Source organism: Amblyomma maculatum, chromosome 1 (assembly GCF_055883805.1).
Source record: "Amblyomma maculatum isolate TAMU_Amacu chromosome 1, ASM5588380v1, whole genome shotgun sequence".
In the NCBI taxonomy this organism is placed as follows: Eukaryota; Metazoa; Arthropoda; class Arachnida; order Ixodida; family Ixodidae; genus Amblyomma; species Amblyomma maculatum.
In genome coordinates, this window is record NC_139344.1 from 463,789,604 (window position 1) to 463,816,550 (window position 26,947).

The following is a 26,947-nucleotide window of genomic DNA, read 5'->3' on the forward strand; positions in this document are numbered from 1 at the left end:
TGGAGGAATACATATGCCTTATATGAACATGTGACAAACAAAGCAAAATAGTTAAGAATTGGAAAATGACAGAGTATGCAACAGTGATAAGCTGTCTCGACAGCAACGATCTTTAAGGTGTTGCAGTACACAAATTTACAACAAACATGGCAAATGGAGAGGGTATACTATAACATGAAGCACAATGCCGGCCGAAAGAGATGAACAAATAGAATGAAGAACCGCTCAATCCCCACCTTAATAACCACAACGAGCAGCAACGAAATGCAGTGAACATTGTAGGGAGTTTGACAAAAACAGTTTTTCAGAAGTTTGTTCTCTGAACACAGTTACTGTCACCATACATTGTTATGAGGTGCACCGCATGAGAAAAACACAGGAACAGTTAGGGTTGATTTAGTTTTCGTTGTGGCATTGCAGTTTCATGGCACTGCAGGTATTCAGTGAGGCATCGTCGCACTCCGATGCAGGGGGAGAAGCCTGCGGACAAGAGTAAGGAAAAGTTTAAATATTCTGGCATATTACTACTATTTCAAAGCTAGGTTCGTTTTTCATATAGGTTGCATGTAGCGTAAGTGTCCTTGTTATAATGAACTTGCAGATACATTCCAGAAGAGACTGAAATGGCAGCACCACCGGCGGCAGCACCTGAAGCACCACCTGCAAAACGGTATGTGTGTGGCTGCCCAGTCAAATTAGCTGAACAGATGGCAGAAGATAAATCCTTTTATTTGATGCTGCAAACTCTGCAATTCATTACAGGGCACGGGTGTCACAAAAAAAAAGGAAGAAATTCTAAGTGAGTATTTCCAATCTTTGTTCGTTGCATCACATTTTCGAACAACTGAATGTCAAAATAATGTGTAAGGGTAAAAGCGAGTTGGTTTTATCACTTATATGCCTGTGCTTTGTCTGTGCAGACTTTCTTGCTTGGTCAGCTTTGTGCTAAATTTACCTTGAGTGTTTAACCAACTGCCTAACAGTGTGCACTAATGTGAAATGCCTGGTTTGCAGAAATGCAGGAGAGGGCAGCAGCCAGGAAGTGATTGTTGAGGCATGCATGGACCACATTGCGCAAATCAGAGAGCACCGGATGGAAAAAAAAAGATTCTATTTCATTTTTTTGCTTGCGCCTTGAAGCCCGATTGCGCAATTTGCCTGTGCACATAGGCCAACATCTCATGCACCAGATTGAAACCACAGTATATGAGGCTGTAGTAGCAGTCCGAGACCCTTATTTTTGAATAGGCTGTCTAGTCCAGGGGCCATGTTACGTACCGCTCTCAATACAAAACCAGTCAAAAATCATGCACAATGCCCCACTTAGTTGGTCGGTCCTGTCTGCTGGTCAGGATGACCAAAAGAAGCAGAGAATTGCAACCATTTTAGACTGGTTTTGCATTCAAAGCAGTGCCTAAGCTGGTCCCATATTGTGTCTTCTACTGTTTGTAGCATGTGATAAGAATATCCAAGACCTATTCCTATTCAATTTTTATATTCTAGGAGGTCATTTGATACTTTGAAATAGGCAATATGAAGGAGCACTAAACAAGGGTAAATGGGGTACGCCTCAATTTGCAAGTCAACTCAACGTTTCGACAAGTGGACTTGCCTTCGCCTGGGCCCTGACGAAGACAAGTCCACTTGTCGAAACGTTGGCTCGACCTGAGAACTGAAGCGTACCCCATTTACCATTGTTCAGTGCTCCTTCATACCGTGTAAACCATCTTCTTCCTCTCATTCTACCTGAAATATGCAAGTGATATAGAGTACAAATAGCTTTTTCCTTATACAAACTGTGTGAAATCTACGACTGATCATCAGTACCTGTGTTACCACCTCCTTATTAACAGAGTATCTCATTGCATTTGTAATTACTTATAATTGCTATGAAGTGCAAATTACCTTCAGTCATAACTTGTGTTACTATTTCATCCATAATAGCTTATCCACTGCATTTATAACATGGTATTTAATACTGCTTGTCCTGTTCACGTTTAAGGCATCTTTTTTGGTTTGGTTTGGTTTGGGGGGTTTAACGTCCCAAAGCAACTCAGGCTATGAGAGACGCCGTAGTGGAGGACTGCGGAAATTTCGACCACCTGGGGATCTTTAACGTGAGCTGACATCGCACAGCACACGGACGCCACTTCGTTTCGCCTCCATCGAAACGCAGCCGCCGTGGCCGGGATTCGATCCCGGGAACTCCGGCACAGTAGTCGGGCGTCTTACCACTGTACAACCCCGGCGGGGCATCTTTTTTCTGGTAGACATTGTTTCTATTTCATTTTTATATTTGAAGAAATTATGTGATACTTTGAAATATGCAAGTGATATAGTGTAGAAATGGCCTATTACTTATGCAAATTTTGTGCAATCTATGACATCGTCAGTGCCTGTGCTGCTACCTCTTTATTAACTTAATATCTCAATGCATTTCTGATTGCTTATGACGGCTATAGAGTGTAAATTTTCTTATCTTGTCACAACTTGCGTTATTAATGAATTAATAATAGGTTATCCATTCCATTTAACCTGTGTTACGACCGTGCATCCGCATTGGCGCGCTCTATTGTTCGCCTGTGGGCATGAATAAGTGCTGTGGATATGTGGTGATGGTCCAATGGCTCTAAGTGAGCCTGTTTCCAGGAATCCTGTTTTGTAAGCCTGTTTTGCTTTGTGGACACCCTGCAAATGCCAAATTGACCCTGTCAAGAGAACGTCTGGAAAAACACAAAGAAACGTCCCCCTGCGGGAAATAGCCGGAAGTGTTTTCGTTCAATTGTTCACCCTTCCCGTCGAGAAGCGCTATGCCTACTGTACAAAGGAGACGACAGAGTGACAAGTCCGCTGACGTGCAGGACAAGAAAGGAGCATGACGCATACGGCCATTAAATGATTTCCCGGGAATGCAGGAAAGATTTGCAATTGTCGAAAACGGACAATGCTGGGAGCGTATGCGGCGCCCACGTGCACTTGGGTTTCTGAGAAGTAAATCCACTTGCCGGAACCAGCTGCCTATCGATTCTTGGCTGAAGAATAGAAATGTACCTCCTCGCCGTTCCCAAGCTTTTCCCGCCAACAAGTGACCAGGCTCAACGAAACAATGCCGGGCCAGTCAGTGCTTCAGACCATCAGTGCAGTGATGTGTTCGATTGGATGCCGATATCTGAGGGGCGTGCCCTGGATTTGGTTGGTCAGCATCTTCAGAGAGGGGCTGGACATAGGGGGTTTTAAGGACGCTGCAGAGCACGAAATGTCGCTCTGAGCCCTGGGTAAACGGCTCATCCAGTCGCTTCTCGCTATGAACTCTTAACGCTTGCCATTTTGCTGATGTACCCTTCTTTTTCGTGTAAATAATCTTGTAAATAAGTTTCTCAAAGTGCCATTAAACCTGCTTGTACATATTTCACCAACTTCGAAGATTCAATCCTACTTCAACCCCGAGTCTCTGCACGCTACCAAGTGAAGGCCGGGTCGACGTAGCCCCAGCGTCACGACAACTGGTGACCAACGGTGGGATCTGAATCTACAAGCCACGGCAACTGGTGACCAGCGTTGGGATCTGGATCTACAAGCTACAACATCTGGTGATTCGAGGTGGGATCTGGATCTACAAGCTACAACATCTGGTGATTCGAGGTGGATCAGAATCTACAAGTAACAACATCTTGTGATCGGAGGTGGCATCTCAAGCAACAAGCAGGAGCAACAATCGGCCAACAAGAGAGCAGCTCGGAACATCGATCGCATGTGTGGGTGAGTGCTTGGCTTTTCTTCTGATGCGGACCAGGTTCTAGAACAGGGTTAGATTTTAGAACTGGTAAAAAGTGTTGAAACGCCTTTAGGTTTGGTAGTTTGCACTGTTGTTTTGGAGGTAGCCGACACTCGGAGCGATCATGGACCTACAAAAGCTGCAGAAACCGGACCTGTTGCTATTGTGTGAGGAATTGGGAATTGATATGAGTGGTTTGGCACGAAAAACCTTGATTTTAAAGGCAATCACTGATTTGGGAGCCGATGATGAGGAGCTCAGTGAAGCATGGAACCTCATCGAACAAAAAAAGGAGGAGCAGCTCATACAGCAGAAAGAGCGAGAAAAAGAGGAAAAGAGGCGGGAGCGTGAAATTGAGAGAGAAGCAAAAAAACGGGAGCTAGAAATTGAGCTCCGGAAATTAGAAGTAGAGTTGAGCAAGAGGTCGGGCAATTGTCCCCAGCTAGCGGTACCTCTTCTCAACAAGGAGGCAGATTTCAAGATGCCAAAGTACATGCAGCCATATGTGATATCAGGGGATATCGGTCTGTATCTGGGTAACTTTGAGCGAACTTGCAAAGAACTGTCCTTCCAGCGAGACACGTGGTCTCAGAGATTATTGACGGTTCTGCCCTGCGAGGCAGCGGAGGTTGTCGCGCGGCTAAACAAGGAGGACGCGGACAACTACGAGAAGGTCAAAGCTTGCCTTCTGATTTTCGGAGACAGAGATGTGCAGGCCTTAACACGTTCAAAGGCGCGAGAACTAGCTACACTGCTCATTTCAGAAAAATCAACAGCGGAGGAAACGGCAGTTAAAACAGTGGTAAATGCGGAAAATAGCGGGTCAGAAAAGTTTCAGAGCGAGGCATCTCAGATAAGTCAACTTGAAAGTGAGCTTGATGAGACGCGGAATGAGGACGTTCTTGAGAATGACCTCTTGCCGCCAGTGTCTAATAATCTCGCGAGACTTTTAAGTGGAACCCGAGAGGACTTAGCTATGAAGCCTTATGTGCAGAGGGAAGCCGTGGTAAATCTAACGTTAAACCTTCCCGAGGAGATGGGGGACAACTTGATTTGCCTCAGCGGAAAAGGAAGCAACGCTCAGGAGCTTCTCAAAAAGACGGAGCAGAGAGGAGAACTAAAGAAATCCCAGCTGTCCGATCTGGGCGAAATAATAACAGAGTTTGAGGCCTGCTTCGTGGACAGGCCAGGCAGGACTGATTTGACTGAGCACGATATTGAGCTGACTTCAGACGTGCCAGTGCGATCAAGGTGCTACCGATTCTCTCCAAGGCAAAGAGAAATTCTGGATAGGGAAGTAACTCGCATGCTGGAATTGGCAGTAATAAAACCCTCGGAAAGCGATTATGCTTCGCCTATGATCTTAGTAGAAGCTCCAGGTAAAGACCCTAGGCCTGTGGTAGACTACCGAAAGCTAAATTCTCTCACCAGGGATCAAGTGTATCCTAATCCGAATATTGAGGAGAGAGTAGAACAGGTCAGTAGAGCGGCATATGTGACTACGCTGGACCTTACTCGAGGATACTGGCAAGTACCGCTCACTGAACGCGCCAGCAGATACGCGGCTTTCGTCACTCCGACGGGCAGCTACCAGCCAACAATGATGAGTTTCGGGCTCAAAAATGCTCCATTTTGTTTTTCCCGACTCATGGATAGGGTTTTAAAAGGGTGTGAAACATTCGCGGTGCCTTATTTGGACGACATAGCGGTTTTTTCCGACTCATGGGCGGACCATATGGTACATCTAAGAGCTGTACTGAGCCTTTTGCGTCAAGCTGGACTAACCGTAAATGCCGAGAAATGTTGCCTGGCAAGGGCGACCGTGGACTACTTGGGTCACAATGTAGGTCAGGGTTTCAGGAAACCCAGCGAGATTAAGATTTCTGCGGTAGCAGACTATCCGCGGCCGAGCACGAAGACGGAAATTCGAGCATTCCTAGGTCTGACTGGGTACTACAATCACTACATCCCTAACTATTCAGCTTTGGCTAGCCCTCTGACCGACGCTCTCCGCAAGACAGAACCGACAAATGTAGTCTGGGACGAACAAAAGGAAGCCTCCTTCGTAAACCTGAAGGCTGTGCTGATTAGCCGTCCGGTATTGCGAGCTCCAGACTATGACCGAGAATTCACAGTCCAGTGTGATGCCAGTGATCGAGGGCTAGGTGCTGTTCTCTGCCAGAGAGATGACGACGGTAATGAGCATCCCGTGCTCTACCTGAGCAGAAAACTGAGTTCTAGAGAGAGAGCTTATTGCGCGTCAGAGAAAGAGTGCGCTTGCATTGTATGGGCCATTCAAAAATTGCAGTGCTATCTTGGAGGGGCCAAATTCACCGTAGAGACGGACCATTGTCCCCTGGCTTGGCTGCAAACTGCGACATCGAAGAACAGTCGCCTTCTTAGGTGGAGCTTGATTTTACAGCAGTACAATTTTGAAATAAGATACAAAAAGGGGAAGTTAAATGGGAATGCGGACGCGCTTAGCCGCTCTTTCTAAGCGGTCCGAGATGTTCCTCACCATGTATCCAAATTGATAATCAGGTATTTTTTTTTTTTTTCGTGCGCTTGAATATATGTGACTATGTAAAGCAGCACGTTTGGTTTTCGAGGCATACGTGGGTCCTGAACGTCTTGAGAGTGGGCTTTTCTCGAACAACAATGGCAGTTTTCTTTTAACCTGGTCTCTTCAGACGGGAGCCGAGTGCTTGTTTAGACATGTGGTTGAGTTTCAGACAGCTCGAGCAATTTGGCCTACAACAATCAAGACAACGCGACAAGCAACAGCGAGCTTCAAGCGTTCACGTGCAGGCCATTAAGTCGTCTCTTCATGCAGCAGCTGCGACTGCTGCCCTCCGAGACTCTTCTGGCGGGGGAGGAGGCTGTTACGACCGTGCATCCGCATTGGCGCGCTCTATTGTTCGCCTGTGGGCATGAATAAGTGCTGTGGATATGTGGTGATGGTCCAATGGCTCTAAGTGAGCCTGTTTCCAGGAATCCTGTTTTGTAAGCCTGTTTTGCTTTGTGGACACCCTGCAAATGCCAAATTGACCCTGTCAAGAGAACGTCTGGAAAAACACAAAGAAACGTCCCCCTGCGGGAAATAGCCGGAAGTGTTTTCGTTCAATTGTTCACCCTTCCCGTCGAGAAGCGCTATGCCTACTGTACAAAGGAGACGACAGAGTGACAAGTCCGCTGACGTGCAGGACAAGAAAGGAGCATGACGCATACGGCCATTAAATGATTTCCCGGGAATGCAGGAAAGATTTGCAATTGTCGAAAACGGACAATGCTGGGAGCGTATGCGGCGCCCACGTGCACTTGGGTTTCTGGGAAGTAAATCCACTTGCCGGAACCAGCTGCCTATCGATTCTTGGCTGAAGAATAGAAATGTACCTCCTCGCCGTTCCCAAGCTTTTCCCGCCAACAAGTGACCAGGCTCAACGAAACAATGCCGGGCCAGTCAGTGCTTCAGACCATCAGTGCAGTGATGTGTTCGATTGGATGCCGATATCTGAGGGGCGTGCCCTGGATTTGGTTGGTCAGCATCTTCAGAGAGGGGCTGGACATAGGGGGTTTTAAGGACGCTGCAGAGCACGAAATGTCGCTCTGAGTTCTGGGTAAACGGCTCATCCAGTCGCTTCTCGCTATGAACTCTTAACGCTTGCCATTTTGCTGATGTACCCTTCTTTTTCGTGTAAATAATCTTGTAAATAAGTTTCTCAAAGTGCCATTAAACCTGCTTGTACATATTTCACCAACTTCGAAGATTCAATCCTACTTCAACCCCGAGTCTCTGCACGCTACCAAGTGAAGGCCGGGTCGACGCAGCCCCAGCGTCACGACAACTGGTGACCAACGGTGGGATCTGAATCTACAAGCCACGACACCTGGTATTCAATACTGCATATCTTGTTCACGTTTAAGGCATCTTTTTTTCTGGTAGACATTGTTTCTATTCCATTTTTATATTTCAAGAAATTGTGATACTTTGAAATATGCAAGTGATATAGTGTACAAATGGCTTATTACTTATGCAACTTTTGTGCAATCTATGACATCGTCAGTACCTGTGCTACTACCTCTTTATTAACTTAATATCTCATTGCATTTCTGTTTGCTTATGACTGCTATAGAGTGTAAATTTTCTAATCTTGGCACAATTTGCGTTATTACTGCATCAATAATAGGTTATCCATTGCATTTAACGTGGTATTTAATACTGCATATCCTGTTCACGTTTAAGGCATCTTTTTTTCTGGTAGACATTGTTCCTATTTCATTTTTATACTTGATGACATTGTGCAATACTTTCAAATATGCAAACAGCAAACAAATATAGGGAAAACAGGTGGCTCATTATGAGACATGAAAGAAGCCAACAGCTACTTGACACCAAGGAAACCATAAGGGATTTTTATTTTTGATAAGTGAAATAATAATGAAATCGTACAGGTCATTGTTTTTACAGTAAAAGAAAAATCTACATGCAGCTCATGGGATCTGAACCCACAACTTCCGAATCTCACATCCAGTTCTCTACCACTGACTTATAGCAATGGCTGTTCATTTTTTTACTTTCTTAGGTATTTCGGTTGCACGTCCTTGAGGGAATTCTACTTATACAAACTTCTGTGCAATCCCTGACCTGTCATCGTTTATGTTACTAGCCTGTTATTTATAGATACTTTTACTGCACTTGTGTAAGTATTGTTGAAAAGACTTCATGATTTGAGTTGCTGAACATGCAAGAGAACATATCTTGCAAGTTCTCTTGGTATAAAATAAACTTCACCAGTATTGAACCCACCTTTTTCTACTCTCGATTGCCAGTGATCATTGCACGTTGCCATGGCACCTCACCAGCTGTGACGAAGTAGTGCGTAAGGTGGTCACGCACTTTATTTGCATACCTGTAAAGCAATTGCACTGTCAAGTTTTATTCCATTACCAATATAAGTCACCTGACTGCATGTCACATAAAGCCAAGGTGTTAATATTCTGGGACTGTACACGACTGCAGAGGACTATACACCATTACAGCATTACAGAGAAGGTTTCTGAAACGGGTTTTCCTCAACCTTTCAGTGTACTGTGTTCTTACTTTTTTCCTTTTCCATTTTTTGAAAGACATTAGGGCCAATTAAGAGTTTAGTAGATCTATAATTGTGATTATCCACACCACTTACTTCATGTAGCATACAGGCAAGTATGTTCCTGCTTCGGTGGTGTATACATTGCACAGATCAGTACAAATAGTTGAATTACAAACCACTTACCGCGTGGCATTAGAGCCTGTGAGTCGCTGTGTAGCGAACACGGAGCTGGCGGCATCATCTCTCCAGCTCCCAGGCAAGAGACGCCCTTCCCAGTCTTCAGCGTCGGCAGAGCCTGGCGGACAGTAAATGGAGGAGGATTCTGCGGACTCTTTAAGCAGGTAGTTGTGCAGCACAATGCAAGCACCAACGTTCCTGTTGATGTTAATAGTCTTAGCCTTAAAGGGTCGGCGCAGAATCCGCCACCGCTGTGCCAGGATGCCAAACGCGTTTTCTATGATGCGGCGTGCCCGGCTCAGCCGATAATTAAATACACGCCGCTCATAGCCAGATGACCCAGACTGGGATGCAGTTTCGTGCAAGGCTGAAGACAAGAACATGACATATAAATCAGAAAAACATTGTGCAATTCTTATTTGCATGCAGTCCACTATAATACCTAGCATCCTACTAAACTTCTCAGAAAGCATGGCCCTGAGCCTCTGGTGAAGCTAGAAAGTTTCAAGCACAAAGCAGAGTACTGTCTCAGGCTCATATTGCTCAATGTATAAAAATTAAAACTACAAGTGCGTTGGTACTCGTGCTACTACATGCATGTGAAAGGCATTTCAGTAATGCAAATTCTATCCGGTTTATAATAGCATGTTTATTTGCCGATATCACCAAACCAAGCACAAAGCAGAGTACTGTCTCAGGCTCATATTGCTCAATGTATAAAAATTAAAACTACAAGTGCGTTGGTACTCGTGCTACTACATGCATGTGAAAGGCATTTCAGTAATGCAATTTCTATCCGGTTTATAAAAGCATGTTTATTTGCCGATATCACCAAACCAAACACCGTCTAAGTAGGTGAAGAAAATATGGTGCAAAGATAGCTTTGCGGCATTGCACAATAGTTTTTATGCTTTACACTGGCACTGTTCTGCTTACTTGTAGTCGTAACATATGACAAACGTTCACACCAGAAAGACAATGCCCGGAGAAGCAAAAAAAAATTAGGATTAGGATTATGGCACATGCAGATAACAATGATAGAAAAAGTGCTCTATCATTGGCAGGAACAAAGAGTGAAGTCAAATATAGAAGTCCTCTACCTCTTCTTGGATATGGCCTCATCATAAATTCTTTCAATGGGAATGCCTCGTCCCCAACAAAGAAGTAAGGCAGTGGGCCCTCGGTGCCAATAGGTGTTGCCGCTGGGGAGCCCCACTCGCCCCGAGAAACTTTGCTCTTTAATGTAGACGCGGAAAAAATTCCTCCGTCTGACTCGCTTCCACTGTGTCCCATTTCGACATACAGGAACCTGCACAAAAAAATGTACATAGTTTCAAATTTAGCGCACACAGAGCAGCAGTGGATGTCTGTGATAACTGTAGATTTAGTTTCAACCGGTAAGTGGATTTTACAATAATATTATGTTGTTGCGCTTGTGTAGTGTTTAATTTTCAGCATGAAGTGAAGTTCAAAAGCTTGCATGAACTGTTGCCCTTTGCACAGTATCAAGATCGACCAAGTGCCTTATATTAACACTATTTGATGGTTTGCAACCATGAAAGCCTGTGATGGTTCTTCAGGTTATTAAACCAGTGTTATTTAGCTGATGCTGCCAAATTTTCATAGAAAACAAAAGAAAGCGTAGCAGGGGGCAGCAGAAAGTCAGATGGGTGGACGAGGTTAAGAACTTTCAGGGGTCAAGTGGATGCAGCTAACACACGACCGGGCTAATTGGAGGAATATGGGAGAGGCCTTCGCCCTGCAGTGGGTATAGTCTGGTTGATGATGACGACAGTCTCACCTATAATGGGCATCACAGACAGCAAGAAGAGATTTGCTGAAAAAGCCTTTGTAGTTGTAATCTGCGCTGCCAGAGTTCGGTGGGCACTCGATGGTGATGTGCATTCCATCGATAGCACCGACACAGTGTGGCATTTGCCACCTTTCTTCGAAGTCTGCTGCAATCTGCAGAATAAGTTTCAATGGTGTACTTCTATAAGTCAAACTGAATTACATTGGTCACTACTAACACATTATTCCTGTGAAGCATTGCGGAAAAGCCATGTGCACTAACAATCTGTGTTATTAGAGCAGAGCAGCAAGAAATTTGGCTAAAAGATAAAGTTTACCTACCTTTAGCCATCCGTCTGCTACTTGTGGATGGGTGACATAGAGCGGTTTGAGAATATCCCAAAGTGCCTGGCAGACATTTGAAGCCAAGCAGCTTGCTGTTAATCTTCCGATTAAGAAATTATACGACAATTCCCTCAGGCTCTGACCTGTGGCCAGGAACCTGCAAAAGGAATAAAAAAAAAGAAAAGCTGAACAACATCTACATATATTAACTGTGATGTTCACTTGTACACCAAAGATATGATCCTCGTATATAACCTCTCCGCAAAAATTACATTAAATTGTCCATACAGAAAAATATGCTCATTCGTTGCTATATGCAGCATGAGCTGTTGAAATAAAATTCAGCCAGCATTCAGTTATGACATGGTCATAACTAAAGTACCAGCTGTTACTATAGAATGTAATAGTAAATATTTGACTGATATGTGAAAATTTTCCATTTTCAGAACAACGCGGCTTACCTGAGGGTCATTGCCAAGCGGTCTGGTGCTGATATCGCACTCCTGAATCTGGTATTCTGCACAGTGATTGCGCTTTGTACCAGGTTCAGGAGTGTGTCAAAGGTCCGCGGTGGCATACGGAGGAATCTGCGAAGTGCAAAAAAAAAAGAAAGAAAGAAAGAGGTTTCGCGCGCACTTAATAAATTGGAACTTGGGCTTGAAATGAAAACTTACCCTCTGAAATACTCCTCGTCATGAGTCCTTAGCTCCGGTAGAAGGCGGCTTGCGTGCCCGGCCACCTCTCGCGATCGTAGGCACGGACGGACCCCCCACCGACGCCGTCGTCGTTGTTTCTGCGCCGAGCGCGCTGCAACTGCTCGCGCGGCCGCAGCGCACATCAAAACGGCGACGACGTCCTCCTCCTCTTCACTTGAATATTCAAACATGATGCTTTACGGGCAAAATTGAAAGTATGCTGGACGAGTGCAAGGGTGGCACAAGCGTTTCGCGTCGAAGCAGACGGAAAAAGCGCGCGAACGGCGTCGTTCCCGGTGGTTCTCGTTCGGAACGAGAACAGAACGAGAAGGCGACAGTCGCAAGTGTGAACACCGGTAGTGGCGAGCTCCTCTCCTCTGGTCGCGCGACTGATAGTCGCGCGACCGCATCTAGTCGCAAGTGTGAATAGACCTTAAGCTTTTGTTAACAATGATTCGAAAGGTGCAATTATCATAAACCATTTTTAGGCCATCAAGAATAACACATCCTACATTTGCATGTTCGAGCACGCTGTACAGAACTACATGCGATACCCGATCGAATGCCTTTGACAGGTCGAGTTGGATCATTGCTACTCGACCAGCAAAGTCATCACAACATTCCAGAATACTACGCGCAACATGAACATTTGTGCATATACTGCGTCCTTTTATTCCGCAGGTTTGGTGCGCTCCAACGAGTTGCATGATCACACTTTGCAGGCGCTTGGCCAGAACCTTCATGAATATCTTGTAGTCGGTATTGGTCAGCGTAATCGGGCGATAAGACCCTACCGACTGCAGTTTCCTTTGGTCATCCGTTTTGGGCATTAGCACTACGTGACCAGTACGAAACGACAACGGCATTTGTTTTTCTTTGTACGCTTCCGTGATCACCGCATGTAAAGCTGGGCTAATTTCATCTCGAAAAGTCTTACAAAAAGCGGTCCCGAGGCCATCGGGCCCTGGCGTCTTGCCAAGGACTAGCTCGTCAATTGCGCTTTCAACTTCACCAATGCTGATAGGTTGTTCTAGGCGAGCAACAGTGTGCTCATCTAATCTGGGCACTAGCGATAAAAATTCATCACGCAGTTCGCACCTCGTTCTTTTATTCCCTGCCATTTCTGTATAATATTCCACAAAGGCCTGCTCAATTTCCTTCCTGTCGCTGGTAATCTCATTGCGGTACCGAATCTGCCGGATTTCTTTCTGCGTTGCATACCGCCTTTCATCGCACAACGCACGTTTGTTCGGTGCTTCACCTGCCCACAACTATTCGGCCCGTGCTCTTATCACTGCCGCTCTGTACTTGTCTGTCTCCAGAGCTTCTAACTGGTTCTTTAATTCTCGGATTTTGTTTACGTACATGCCAGGCGCTGCTGTTTCCATACACATTATGAAATCCAAATTGCACTTCAATTCTTTCTCCATTTTTCGACATCTTTGATGAAGTATTGTTCCTCGTTCTATCGCGATCACCTTGACGTCGTTCTTAAATGTCTCCCACTTTGCTGCGTAGCTCCATGAGCTAGTCGAGGGCATTTTAGCTATCTCTTCTTTAATTCGCTCAATGAATTCTTCATCCTCTAGAAGTTTTACGTTAAGCTTCCAGAGGTCCCAACTAAACCGTGACTTTTTGGGCTTGTTACCAAACGTAACCATCACAAGACTGTGATCGCTGAACGAGAGGTGCTTTAGATCGTATTTTTCACATGCTGTGACAAGTTGCAAGCTAGCGTACACTCTGTCTAGTCTCGCATTACTGCCGCGTTGGAAATGCGTAAAACCGGGATGTGAGCCTTGGTACCGTACACTGCCAAGATCTTCCATATTATAGTCTTGAATTAGTGAGTTCAGCAACCGAGCGCTCTGATCGCGAATCGGGGACTTGGGCACTCGATCTTCTGTTAAGCAGACACAGTTGAAGTCACCCATAAGAATAACACTTTTCGCGCAATTTAGGAACACTTCAACCTTCTCAAAAAAAGCAACACGCTCAGTCTGATTGTTAGGTGCGTACACACATATAACACGCCAAGCGCTACCAGTCAGTACAAAGTCAACAACCAGTAACCGGCCTTCTTCGGATGCTACGACATTTTCCTCCACAATGCCCAGACTGTTTCTCAAAAATAAGGCGCAACCACCCGACCTTCCAACAGCATGACATATACACACATTGTATCGCGACCGAAAATTGGCAACCATTCGATCTGTATGTTCCTCACTGTCAATTTTGGTTTCTTGCAAATCGATAATGTCCAAATCATTTTCTAGGAAAATTCGGCTGACTTGACGCTCACGCTTGATTGCTGCCAGCCCCCTGGCATTCAACGTCGCTATGCGCAATGGCATATGAATTATTATTCCCTTATCTGTGGAGGAACACACAAATCGTGCAGTGCTCACCTCAGGGCACCATGTCGCGGCAGCGGTTTCCGTGCTCATCGGATTAACACTTGTGTCCACGCTGTGCCAGCCTTTACTAGAGGCTCGATGCGCTTCTGGGTCGTCCTCCATGCGTAGTCAAGTGTGTCGCGCACGTTGCTCCGGCATCCGAAAAGGACAAAGTTACCACAGAAGCAGCGCTATTTCGGCGTCGCTTCTGCTGTTCTTCTATCAGGCGGAATAGTTGGCCTTGGTTTAAATGGCGGTCGCCGCGTCGGTGTCGCTTTGGTGGGCGGCTCCTCCACTGCGGCACCGTCACTTAGCTGGTCGCCTTGTACCGCTTGAAGATGAGAGCGTTTTGTGGCCGAAACAGCGGTGTCTTTCATAGCTGCATCTTTTACATTTTGTAGGGTGCTTGCTTCGTTCCTTGAGGTATCTTCCATTTCTACAGAAGGCGTCTTCTCTTGATTTTTCTTCTGCTCCTGTTCGAGTTGAGGCAGTTCATGCTGCGAGGCCGTCGTCGCCACAATGTGCTCACTGCTTGGAGGTTGCAGGTCTTTTGCAGCAGCAGATGGTAAAACCCCTGCTTCCTTTGACGCTTCCCCAGCCTCCACCTCATCCATGACATGTTCCGCCAGCTCACTGTTCCTTGCCGGGCCCGTCATGCTGGCGCACAGTCGAGCGCGATTTGAATGTTATCGCGCGAGCGTCGACAAGCCTAGCACTCCAGGCACCTGGCGGCCGGGTTTGGAAGAAGAAAAATTATCATTTCGCACTCTTCTCTCCCTCGTTCGCTGTTTCATACAACAACCATCACCCCCGCGACAAACTCACCGCCCTTTCTCTCTATTGTACGCTTTCTATTTGTTGCGATAAAGATTTCAGATAATACCGAAGAATACGTCGTGCGCACAACGGTCACTGCCTGTTCGCAGAACCAAAAGATAAAAAAAAGAAAGTGATGCCCCTGCAGGGAGTGACGGCTGCTGAAGGAACAGCAAAAAGAGTGAGGGAAGCTGGCCTAATACCTCCCTCGCCTCGGCAGAGAATTCTGGGCCATGGCGCTGTTCATGTTAAAGGTCGACGCTCGCGCGATAACCTTCAAATCGCGCTCGACTGTACGTGGGAACACACTGGCTCTCATCATGCCCAAATCGCCGACAACGCGAGCACCTAGGCACTCGACAGCCGCGACGAATGTGGCCTTTCCCTTGACATCGCAGGCAAAGGGGGGCCTCCCTGCGACTACTAAAAGAGCTGGCTCACCTGCAATACGGATTTGGTGGGGAATGTCTTCAGCTTGACACCTGTGTTCAGTTTTAGGCTCAACATTCTAGTTGTGGACCCCTTTTCGGTGACGCCTTGAACACGCCACTTCTCTTTTGACGTTTCCGTCACTTCACCATATGGTCGGAAGGCCACCCGCACATCCTCGTCAATCACATAATGAAGAACCCAGTGCACCTTGACTCGTACTTCCTGCTTGTTGGGGCCGATAATGATGCACCGACGTTCCTTGACGGTAATGCTTTCAGCCGCGAGAACTTTCTGCATGGCCTCAGAACTCCTAAACGTAAAAGCCCACACGTGATTCATTTGGAATGCTCCCAGGGCTACAACCTCAGGGAGCAAATCAAAACGGGCAAGGGCATCCCTGTAGTCCTCGACCCTATACGGCCGCGCCCGAACGTCGTCGTGCAAAAATACTGTGTTCAAAACGATACGACCTGTAGGTAGGTGGGGCAGCATTACTTCGTATTCCTCGTTATCATGAACAGCAATCCTGTTTCCGCGGCTCGGCTGAGCCGCTAACGCCGCCCCAACGGAGCACATGATAGCACGTCCGTGACGCTCGATGGCCGGAAGTGGAATCCTCTGCGCCACTCTGCTGGACAAGCATCTCGTTAGAAGTGAGAGGTATTTGATTGCAGAAAATAAAGCGATTACAGCTGCTACCGGTTGACCTGCTCGTAACAAAAAAAAAATAAGTAAAACATAGCAGAGCGTGGTTTCGATCCACGGACCTCTGGGTTATGGGCCCAGCACGCTTCCACTGCGCCACTCTGCTGCACAAGCATCTCGTTAGAAGTGAGAGGTATTTGATTGCAGAGAATAAAGCGATTACAGCTGCTACCGGTTGACGTGCTCGTAACAAAAAAAAAAATAAGTAAAACATAGCAGAGCGTGGTTTCGATCCACGGACCTCTGGGTTATGGGCCCAGCACGCTTCCACTGCGCCACTCTGCTGGACAAGCATCTCGTTAGAAGTGAGAGGAATTTGATTGCAGAAAATAAAGCGATTACAGCTGCTACCGGTTTACGTGCTCGTAACAAAAAAAAATAAGTAAAACATAGCAGAGCGTGGTTTCGATCCACGGACCTCTGGGTTATGGGCCCAGCACGCTTCCACTGCGCCACTTTTTTTTTCTTTATTGCCGTGAAACACAAAAACAAAATACGCATGATAAAACACGTCAACTACACTTGAGCTAACGCGTACGCGGCTAAAATCTTTTCAGGTGCACCAACTCATCAAATAGACATTGCCATTGTGGTGGATCCTGCTGCATCCTGAAAGTGTCGCGTATATGCACCGCACTTTCAATAAAGTTTTCACGCGCAGATCGTGTCTCTATATCTGCATGTCGCACCTGCATTCGTGTTTTCCGCAAACTATGGAGGCCAAGAAGCATAATTAAATCATAAGGTGCATCATCGTTCTGCACTGGTAGGAATCTGATACCATACGGAGTTAGGGGAAGTTCCTTTTTAAATGTCCTTTGGAGGACGTCCCATAGGAAGACAGCGTCCCAACACTGTAAGAAAACTTGTTCAATTGTCTCCGGTTTTTTGCACAACAGGGAATTTGTTGTCCATGGGACGAAGATACCTTTTTCATTAAGCCAGGATTTAACAGGGAGCGTATTAGAGTGAAGTTTGAAAAGGAACGTTTTACCAGATGGCCTCACGGGCATCTTCTTGACTCTTTTCAAAACGTCCTGCCCTGGGCCTCCACAGTGTAATGCCCGGTAAAAAGGCACAGGCAGCATCGCGTCAATGAGATCCTTATACAGTTTTTTTCTGGGAAGATTGTAAAGGTAATCAAAAGAAAACCGCACTTCCAGCCACTCTCACGAAAAAACAACCTCGCGCAGGTAGCCAGTCATAGTACCAGGAATGTTATCACATGACACAATCCATTCAGGGAGCAGCCTCTGCAATCGCACTTGCATCACAGTTCTCAGAAAGGTATCTTTTCGATCACGGAGGTATATAAATCGCGAAACCACTTGACGCAAGAACAAATGGGCAAGGCCAAGCCTGCCCCTTTTAACAGAAATAAACAAATTCGTCCGGGTGGTTTTTTCCCATGTGGATGCCCAAATAAAAACAGCAAAAACGCGGTGCATTTTCTGAATTGAGGTTCGTGAGACACACAACACATTGATGAGGTACCACAGCCTCGAAATAAGAAAAACATTGCAAATAGAAGCGCGCGAAAACATTGAGAGTTGCCTTCCTTGCCACGCATCCGCTTTTTCTTTCGATCTGGATGTTTCTTCCATCCAGTGCACGTTGGGATCTCGATAACAATCTAAAGGCACGCCTAGATATCGCGTTGGGAGAGCAGACCATCGCAGCTTACAGAAGAAGTCAGGTGCCACGTCCCAATCACCGTGCCAAAACCCAGAGCTTTTCTCCCAATTGATCTTACATCCGGTTTGATCACAAAATGTTTGGACGACACTCGTGACTTCACAGATGCTCTTTCTGGTTGCAAAAAACACTGCTATGTCATCAGCATATGCTAGCATTTTTACGTGTGCTGATTGCAGCTTGAACCCTAAAATGCGATCGCTATCAACGATAGCCAAGCAAAGTGGCTCTAAATACAGTGCAAAAAGCAGGGGTGAGAGCGGGCAGCCCTGCCTTACCGATGAACGTACTGCGATGCTGTCAGTCAGTTCACCATTCACTATAATACGGGTCGTGCAGTTCGCATACGCCATTTTAACACCCTCCACTATGACGTCACCAAGGTTAGAATGCTCCAAAATGGAAAACAGAATTTCGTGAGAAACACGGTCAAAGGCTTTCGCCAAATCTAACTGCATCATGGCTATCTGACCACCGAGTGCATCAACACATTCTAGTACGGTTCTTGCGACATGTATATTCGTGGCAATGGATCGACCCTTGATGCCGCACGTTTGATGAGACCCAACCAGTTTTTTTATTACGCTTTGCAGTCTTTTTGCTAAAACCTTCATGTACACCTTGTAGTCAACATTGGTGAGGCTAATCGGTCGATATGACCCCTCAACAGTCGTTTCTCCGGATCATTGTCTTGGGTATTAGCACAATGTGAGATGTAGAGAGAGACAATTGAACAGTATTACGTTCATAAGCTTCAATGATTACATCGAGCAGAAACTGAGCCGCATATTGCTGAAAAGTTTTAAAGAAGGCAGCGCTCAGACCATTCGGGCCAGGGGCTTTCCCAGGTGTCAGGTCATCTATTGCAGATTCTATCTCCTGCAAGGTTATCGGTGTTTCTAAGCGCGCTTTACTTTCGTCATCCAGTGCAGGCAGCAGTCTTAGAAAATCTGTTTGAAAGCCGCCTACAGTCTCAAGCTTAGCGCTAAGCAGTTCTTCGAAGTGCTCTGTTACCGCACGCTTCTGTCGAAGATGTTTAGCATCTTCAGCGATATGGCCGGCATGCCTTATACTCCTTATATTTTTCTGGCAGGCGTATCTTTTTTCGTCAGCTAGCGCTCGTTTTGTCGGCACTTCTCCAGCCCAAAGTTTTTCAGCTCTTGCACGTATGACAGCCGCTTTGTATCTTTTGCTGTCGATTGTTTCCAGCTCACTTTTAATCTCTCGTATTTTACTGGCGAAATGCCCTGGCACCGTACTTTCCATGCTAAAAAAAACTGAAGTTGTTCATTCAGTTTTTTTTCTTTTTCTTTCTCTTTATGCCGCACCTTACAGCTCTTTTCTATGGATTTCAATTTGACCCACTCTTTGAAGCTGTCCCATTCCGCTGCAAAACTTACTGGTCGCATAGCCAGACGACTTTCAAACTCCGTCTTAACTTCCGTAAGGAACTCTTCATCGGCGAGAAGTTTGGCATTCAGTTTCCATAGGTACCAGTTAAAGCGCGATTTCTTTCCTGCCCTGCCGAACACTGCTCTCACAAGACAATGATCGCTGAAAGACACAGGTTTGACCTCATATGCAGTACATAGGGAAACAAGATCAACCCAGGCATACACCCTGTCCAATCTAGCATGGCTATCTTGCTGAGTGTGCGTGAACTCTGGTTGGTTTCCAGTGGAGAACACACTACCAACATCCTCAAGGCCGTATTCATGCACAAGTGCGTTCAACTGCGCGGAGCTTCTGTCTCTTCGAGGTTTACACTTCGCCGCTCGGTCCACAGCTGCGCACACACAGTTGTAGTCACCAAGTACAAGCAAGATTTTGTCGACCTTCAACCACGATTCAATAGACTCAAAAAACAATTCACGTTCGCGTTCTGAATTGGGAGCATATACACACAACACACGCCAGCATAAATTACAGTAGGTAAAATCAATAACCAAAAGCCGACCACTTGGACAGGCAAAAACGGACTCTACGCTTACTCCCAGCGTGTTACGTATAAATAAAAGGCATCCACCCGATACAACAACAGAATGGCATACACAAACATAAAAGTTTGTTTGAAAAGAAGCCACCATACGGTCAGTGCTTTCTTGGCTCTCAATCTTTTGACTCTTGCACAGCTGTTACATCTATATCATTATCTAAAAGGAGGCGACAGAGCTGGCATTGTCGCCTTCTCGCTCCCAGCCCTCTGACATTCAAAGTAGCTACGTGTAACGGCGAATTAAGCTTGAGAGTCATGTATTAGCGAGAGACGCCCGTACCCGCATGGTGCCTACCTTAATGATTGCGTGGCCTCCGCTTCTCAAGAACAGTGGCATATGTGTGCATGTATTGTCCTCCCAGCAGAACGTTGGGCTGCATACAAATGAAGTCCAAGCACCGTCTGTCATTTTTGCTCACACACGCACCGCTGGGTTGCAGAATGTTCCTGACGCTGGTCGGTAGGCAGCCGAGACACAAATCGTTCAGAACATTACAAAACCTACGGAGGCGGTTTCCCTGCCTGCCGCGTGTCGGCCGAGAAGTTCGGCTTCGGTCTTAACGTGGCTCTTCGGATGCCAGAAGTTTTCGGCGGCGGCTCACCACAAACACCGCCTGGCAGCTGAGTCTCCTCGACGCTTTCCTCATGCGGACGTTTCGCGGCAATTAAGGCTGCTGTCTCCGGCCCAACCTCCATGGCATCAGTACAGGAAGGCTCAGTACTGAGATGATCCTCAGCGTCGGAAAATTTGGTTACGTCTTCTGACGCTTCCTTTGACGCGCTTTCATGGTCCTGGGATGGAAGTTTCAAGACATGCCGAGTTTCATTCTTTTCATTTGAGACCGTCACATTATTCTTTGTTAAAACCGTCATTGAAAGCGCGTCCTGTTTCGTTGACTGACCTCTAATGTCAGCAGCCTCCTCCGCATCCGCCTCGTCCATAATTAACTCGGACGAGTCTTCGCTGGTCCCAGGTCCGGCAATGCTAGCGTAGGTTCGTGCACATTGGCTGTCTTCATGCCCGAACCGTCGACATGTTCCGCAGCGAGGAACCCGGCACTCTTTGCGGATGTGACCCGTACCCCGGCAGCGTATGCACAACGGGGGTCTGCCTGGCATAATGACGAGCGCGAGCTCACCGCTAACATTCAACTGATGCGGCAGGTCGTCGAGTTTCATGCCAGCTTTCAGCTTCAGCGTGACGAGTCTAGTTGTAGAGCCCTTTTCTAGCATACCTTTAACACGGCATCGCTCCCGAGAAACTTCTGACACCTTTCCGTACGGCGAAAATGCAGCACGAACATCTTCGTCTGGCACGTTGTGTAGAAGCCAGTGAAGTTTGAGTCGCACGTCCTGGTTCGCCGGGTCAATCACCAAGCAGCGAGAGTTTTTCACAGACAGCTCACCTACACTGACAATCTTGTTGACGGCTTCAGTATCCTTGAGAGTGACGGCCCAGACGTGGCTCATTCGATACGCCCCCATAGCGATAACATCGGGGATTAGCGAGTGTTGTGCTAAAGCGTCCCGGAAATCTTCCACCCGGTACGGGCGGGCCCTGATATGGGCGTGCAAAAAAACGGTATTCAAAACAAACCGACCTGTTGGAAGTGCAGGCAAAACGACCTGGTAAGTGTTGTCCTGTTCAGCAGTCCTGATACCGCGGCCTGACATGGCCGCTGAAGCCGCTCCTGAGGAGCCCTGCATCCTGCGTCCGTTCACTGGCGTGGCCGGAAGCAGAATCTCTACACTGCGCCCTTCTGCTGGACAAGCATGTCGTTAGAAATGAGAGGTATTTGATTGCAGAAAATAAAGCGATTACAGCTGCTACCGGTTGACGTGCTCGTAACAAAAAAAAAATAAGTAAAACATGCACAGCTTGGTTTCGATCCACGGACCTCTGAGTTATGGGTCCAGCACGCTTCCACTGCGCCACTCTACTGGACAAGCATCTCGTTAGAAGTGAGAGGTATTTGATTGCAGAAAATAAAGCGATTACAGCTGCTACCGGTTGACGTGCTCGTAACAAAAAAAAAAATAAGTAAAACATAGCAGAGCGTGGTTTCGATCCACGGTCCTCTGGGTTATGGGCCCAGCACGCTTCCACTGCGCCACTCTTCTGGACAAGCATCTCGTTAGAAGTGAGAGGTATTTGATTACAGAAAATAAAGCGATTACAGCTGCTACCGGTTGACGTGCTCGTAACAAAAAAAAAATAAGTAAAACATAGCAGAGCGTGGTTTCGATCCACGGACCTCTGGGTTATGGGCCCAGCACGCTTCCACTGCGCCACTCTGCTGGACAAGCATCTCGTAAAGAGTGAGAGGTATTTGATTGCAGAAAATAAAGCGATTACAGCTGCTACCGGTTGACGTGCTCGTAACAAAAAAAAAAAAAGTAAAACATAGCAGAGCGTGGTTTCGATCCACGGACCTCTATGGGCCCAGCACGCTTCCACTGCGCCACTCTGCTGGACAAGCATCTCGTTAGAAGTGAGAGGTATTTGATTGCAGAAAATAAAGCGATTACAGCTGCTACCGGTTGACGTGCTCGTAACAAAAAAAAATAAATAAAACATAGCAGAGCGTGGTTTCGATCCACGGACCTCTGGGTTATGGGCCCAGCACGCTTCCAATGCGCCACTCTGCGGGACAAGCATCTCGTTAGAAGTGAGAGGTATTTGATTGCAGAAAATAAAGCGATTACAGCTGCTACCGGTTGACGTGCTCGTAACAAAAAAAATAAGTAAAACATAGCAGAGCGTGGTTTCGATCCACGGACCTCTGGGTTATGGGCCCAGAACGCTTCCACTGCGCCACTCTGCTTTTTTTTTTTCTTTATTACCAGGCTTATGACAAGTACAAAACACAAAATCAATGATAAAAGAGTCGCCAATCCTTCGGCTGACACATGTGATTTAAAATTGCTTGATGCCAACCAACTGGTCAAGTATATTCATCCATTCCGGTGGATCAGGCTCGCTTTTGTACACATCTCGGATATACGCCACGCTCTCCACGAAATTTTCTCTAACAGGTCGCGTATTGACGTCCGCATGACGCACTTGCATTCTAGTCTTCCATATACTATGGAGGCTAAGCAGCATTATCATATCGTATGGGGTTTCTTGATTTTCAATTGGCAGGAAGCGTATACCGTAGGGATCTATTGGGAGTTCTTTTTTTATTGTTCTTTGAAGAACATCCCAATGAAATATCGGGTCCCAGCAGTCTATAAAGACATGCTCAACTGTTTCGGGTTTCTTGCAGAGGAGGCAATTGGTTGTCCACGGGACAAATATTCCTTTTTTTTCCAGCCAAACTTTGACTGGAAGTGTCCCGGTATGTAATTTGAAGAAAAACGACTTTGTCATAGGCTTAACTGGCATCCTCTTTACTCTCTTCAAGACGTCCTGTCCTGGGCCTCCATAGTATACAGAACGATGCACAGGCACAGGTAGCATAATGTCTATAAGGTCTGTATACAGTTTGCGCCTTGAAACTGAAGAAAGATATTCCATTGAAAATCGGACACTCAGCATTCTGAATGCAAGAACAACCTCACGTAAGTAACCAGAGACCGTGTTACAGGGATCTAAAAATGACGTGACAATGAATTGTGGTAGCATATTGCACATTCTTATTTGTAAAACAGTTCGCAAAAACGGGTCTTGCTGGTCTCGAAGATATAGAAACCGAGATACTATCTGGCGTAAAAACAAATGAACGAGACCAAGGCCTCCGTATCTAACAGGCCGAAACAAATTTGTGCGGCTCATTCTTTCCCATGTGGAGGACCAAATAAACACAGAAAAAATGCGATGCACTTTTTGTACATGGACCCGTGACATAGATAAGACATTCATTATATACCATATTTTGGAAAGCAAGAAAACATTACAGATGCTAGCCCGCGCGAACCACTGCGCCACTCTGCTGGACAAGCATCTCGTTAGAAGTGAGAGGTATTTGATTGCAGAAAATAAAGCGATTACAGCTGCTACCGGTTGACGTGCTCGTAACAAAAAAAAAAATAAGTAAAACATAGCAGAGCGTGGTTTCGATCCACGGACCTCTGGGTTATGGGCCCAGCACGCTTCCACTGCGCCACTCTGCTGGACAAGCATCTCGTTAGAAGTGAGAGGTATTTGATTGCAGAAAATAAAGCGATTACAGCTGCTACCGGTTGACGTGCTCGTAACAAAAAAAAAAAAAATAAGTAAAACATAGCAGAGCGTGGTTTCGATCCACGGACCTCTGGGTTATGGGCCCAGCACGCTTCCACTGCGCCACTCTTTTTTTTTTCTTTATTGCCTGGCTTTGACACAAATACACTGCATTGGAACTCAAAACATCATGAACAAAGGAATAATATATGTACACTAAGGTAGTTAGCGTTGCCTAACACCCACTGAGGGGCAGGCATTGTCATGTTAAAATTCCTTGAGCACCGTCAAGGGTTCCAGCTTTGACAGCCACTCAGGAGCACATGGTTTCAATTTAAGCACGTCGAGCCATCGCTGCACACTTTCACGGAAATACATGCGGGCTGGCCGTGCATCTGGATCGCAGTGATAACCAGCCATTCGTGCGCGCCATATACTGTGGAGGCACATTAACATAACCTGGTCTAACGGCATATCATCGTGGTTATCCAATGGCAAATACCTAATGCCATGGGAATCAAGTGGCAACTGTTTTTTTATTGTCCTTTGCAGAACATCCCACAAATATACCCCCTCCCAGCAATGCAAAAACACGTGATCTATTGTCTCTGGCTGTTTGCAGATGAGACATTGGGCCCCCCACGGTAGGAACATACCCTTTTCCTCCATAAATGATTTTACACTCAAAGTACCGGTATGTAGCATAAAGAAAAACGTTTTAGCTCCCGGAGCAACTTGCATTTTCTTTACGCGTTTTAATACATTACTTCCGGTGCCTCCATAGTATAATGCTCGGTACAAGGGCACCGGGAAGACCACTTCACAAACATCCTTGTATAATGTTCTCCTGTTAACATTACTTAAATACTCTTTCGAAAACCGTGCGCTTAAGAATTTTGCGCTCAAAACAATTTCCCTAAAGAATCCAAAAAGAGAACCCAACATACTTTGAGTATAAACTACGAAATCAGGCAAAGCTCGACCAAGTCTTTGTTGACACACTGTGCGCAGGAATGGATCGCTGGCATCCCTAAAAAACATAAACCTGTTGACAATCTGTCGCACAAACAAATGACCCAGACCAAGCCCCCCATGCTTCACCTGCCGGAACAAATTTGTCCGACTGCACCTCTCCCAACTCGAGGCCCAAACAAACACCGCAAAAACTCGATGCAATTTTTGCACATTTACACGGGAGCAATGCAACACTTGCATAACATACCATAGCTTACTAATTAAAAACAGGTTGCAAACTGCGGCTCTTGCAAATATTGATAATTGAGCGCTTTTCCATTTCTCCGCTTTTTCACGGGTTTCTTAGACCTGCTCTAGCCAGTATGGCTCGCTTTCCTTGTAAAATTTCAAGGGCACACCCAAGTACTTTGCAGGCGTTGTAACCCACGATACATTAGCAAAAAGTGTCGGGGGTCAGCTGCCATTCTCCGTGCCAAAATCCCAGGCACTTACCCCAGTTAACTTTACTCCCTGTGACTTTGCTAAAATGTTTTACCACATCCACTGTCCTCTTTATACTCTCTTTATTCACACAAAATACCGCAACGTCATCTGCGTAAGCCAGCAATTTGACTTCTGACTCCTGCAGTCGAAAACCATCAATGTCATTGTTTTGTAGGATGCTTAAACACAAACTTTCAATATAAATGCCGAACAAAAGAGGGCTGAGGGGGCAACCTTGGCGCACTGAACGTCGTACGTTGATGGGGGCCCCCAGTGACTTATTGACAATTAATCTCGTAGTGCAGTTACGGTACGCCAAGGCCACTCCCTCTCGAATAACAGAGCCGACATTAACATAGTCTAATATACTGAACAGAATAGTATGCGCCACACAATCAAAAGCTTTCTCCAAGTCCAACTGCAGTAACGCAACACATGCATGAGTTGCATCGCAGCATTCGAGCACACTTCTCGCTTTGTGAATGTTCTGAAAGATAGATCGCCCTTTGATACCGCACGTTTGGTGAGGGCCCACTAGTTCGCATATAACCGTTTGTAGTCTGCCAGCAAGCACCTTCATATAAATCTTGTAATCAACGTTTGTCAGAGCAATGGGCCTGTAAGACGACAACTGCCTAAGCTTATCTGGTTGGTCAGTTTTCGGAATAAGTACTGTGTGCGACGATCCGAAAGACGCAGGCAGTGCCTTCAGTTCATACGCTTCATTAAATAAGGCACACAACAAAGGAGATAGCTGTTCCTTGAACGCTTTATAAAAAGCCGCACTCAGGCCATCAGGCCCGGGTGATTTCCCTGGGTTTAAATTTTCTATTGCCTGCTGCACTTCTTTTTCGCTTATTGGCCGCTCCAGTCTTTCTTTTTGTTCCTCGTCAATTTTTGGCATCACGTCAAGAAAGGATTCTTTAAAACGGTCCAAATAAACCTCTCGGGAAGAAAATAGATCTTCATAATACTCCCGGAAAGCTTTCGCGATTCCTTCGTTATCGGTTTCTGTGCGTCCTGCCCAATCTACCTCTGCCACGTGATTTCGCCTTGCATTTGCTTTTTCTATTCCCAACGATCTTTTTGTCGGCGTCTCATCCATGGCCAATTTTTCCGCTCTTGCACGCACTAACGCTCCTTGGTATCTGTCTTCTTCTATCAAGTTAATCTGTTCTTTTATTTTTCGAATATCCTCTATCCATCTGCCGGGTGCCTTACATTCCTGTTCGTGTAGTTTTGCAAGCAAAGCCTTAAGCTGGGTTTCTGTAATTTTCTTCTCGTACACCAGGCAACTTGATCTGTCAATGGCTTTAATTTTAATCTGTTCCTTGCACAACTCCCACTGTTTCGAGATTTCGAGCAAAGTCCCTGGCCTCACTTTAATCAATTCATTCAATACCACGCG

At 46.2% G+C, this 26,947-nt stretch overlaps 1 protein-coding gene, 5 non-coding genes and 1 pseudogene across 6 annotated transcripts; all 7 read right to left on the reverse strand.

Moving 5' to 3' along the window:
• Positions 1-16,259: 16,259 nt before the first annotated feature.
• TRNAM-CAU (transfer RNA methionine (anticodon CAU)) lies at positions 16,260-16,331 on the reverse strand. Its single transcript has one exon. It is a non-coding gene; the product is annotated as a tRNA-Met (tRNA).
• Positions 16,332-16,438: 107 nt separating this feature from the next.
• Positions 16,439-16,510, reverse strand: TRNAM-CAU (transfer RNA methionine (anticodon CAU)). The gene has a single exon. It is a non-coding gene; the product is annotated as a tRNA-Met (tRNA).
• Positions 16,511-16,767: 257 nt separating this feature from the next.
• On the reverse strand, positions 16,768-18,008 carry LOC146209830 (uncharacterized; annotated as a pseudogene).
• Positions 18,009-22,143: 4,135 nt separating this feature from the next.
• Positions 22,144-22,215, reverse strand: TRNAM-CAU (transfer RNA methionine (anticodon CAU)). The gene has a single exon. It is a non-coding gene; the product is annotated as a tRNA-Met (tRNA).
• Positions 22,216-22,669: 454 nt separating this feature from the next.
• On the reverse strand, positions 22,670-22,741 carry TRNAM-CAU (transfer RNA methionine (anticodon CAU)). The gene has a single exon. It is a non-coding gene; the product is annotated as a tRNA-Met (tRNA).
• A 6-nt stretch (positions 22,742-22,747) lies between these two features.
• Positions 22,748-23,830, reverse strand: LOC146209833 (uncharacterized). Its single transcript, XM_084587460.1, has one exon. It carries the CDS (start codon positions 23,779-23,781, stop codon positions 22,834-22,836), a length of 948 nt encoding a protein of 315 aa, XP_084443586.1. The 5' UTR covers positions 23,782-23,830; the 3' UTR covers positions 22,748-22,833.
• A 130-nt stretch (positions 23,831-23,960) lies between these two features.
• On the reverse strand, positions 23,961-24,032 carry TRNAM-CAU (transfer RNA methionine (anticodon CAU)). Its single transcript has one exon. It is a non-coding gene; the product is annotated as a tRNA-Met (tRNA).
• Between the last annotated feature and the right edge of the window lie 2,915 nt (positions 24,033-26,947).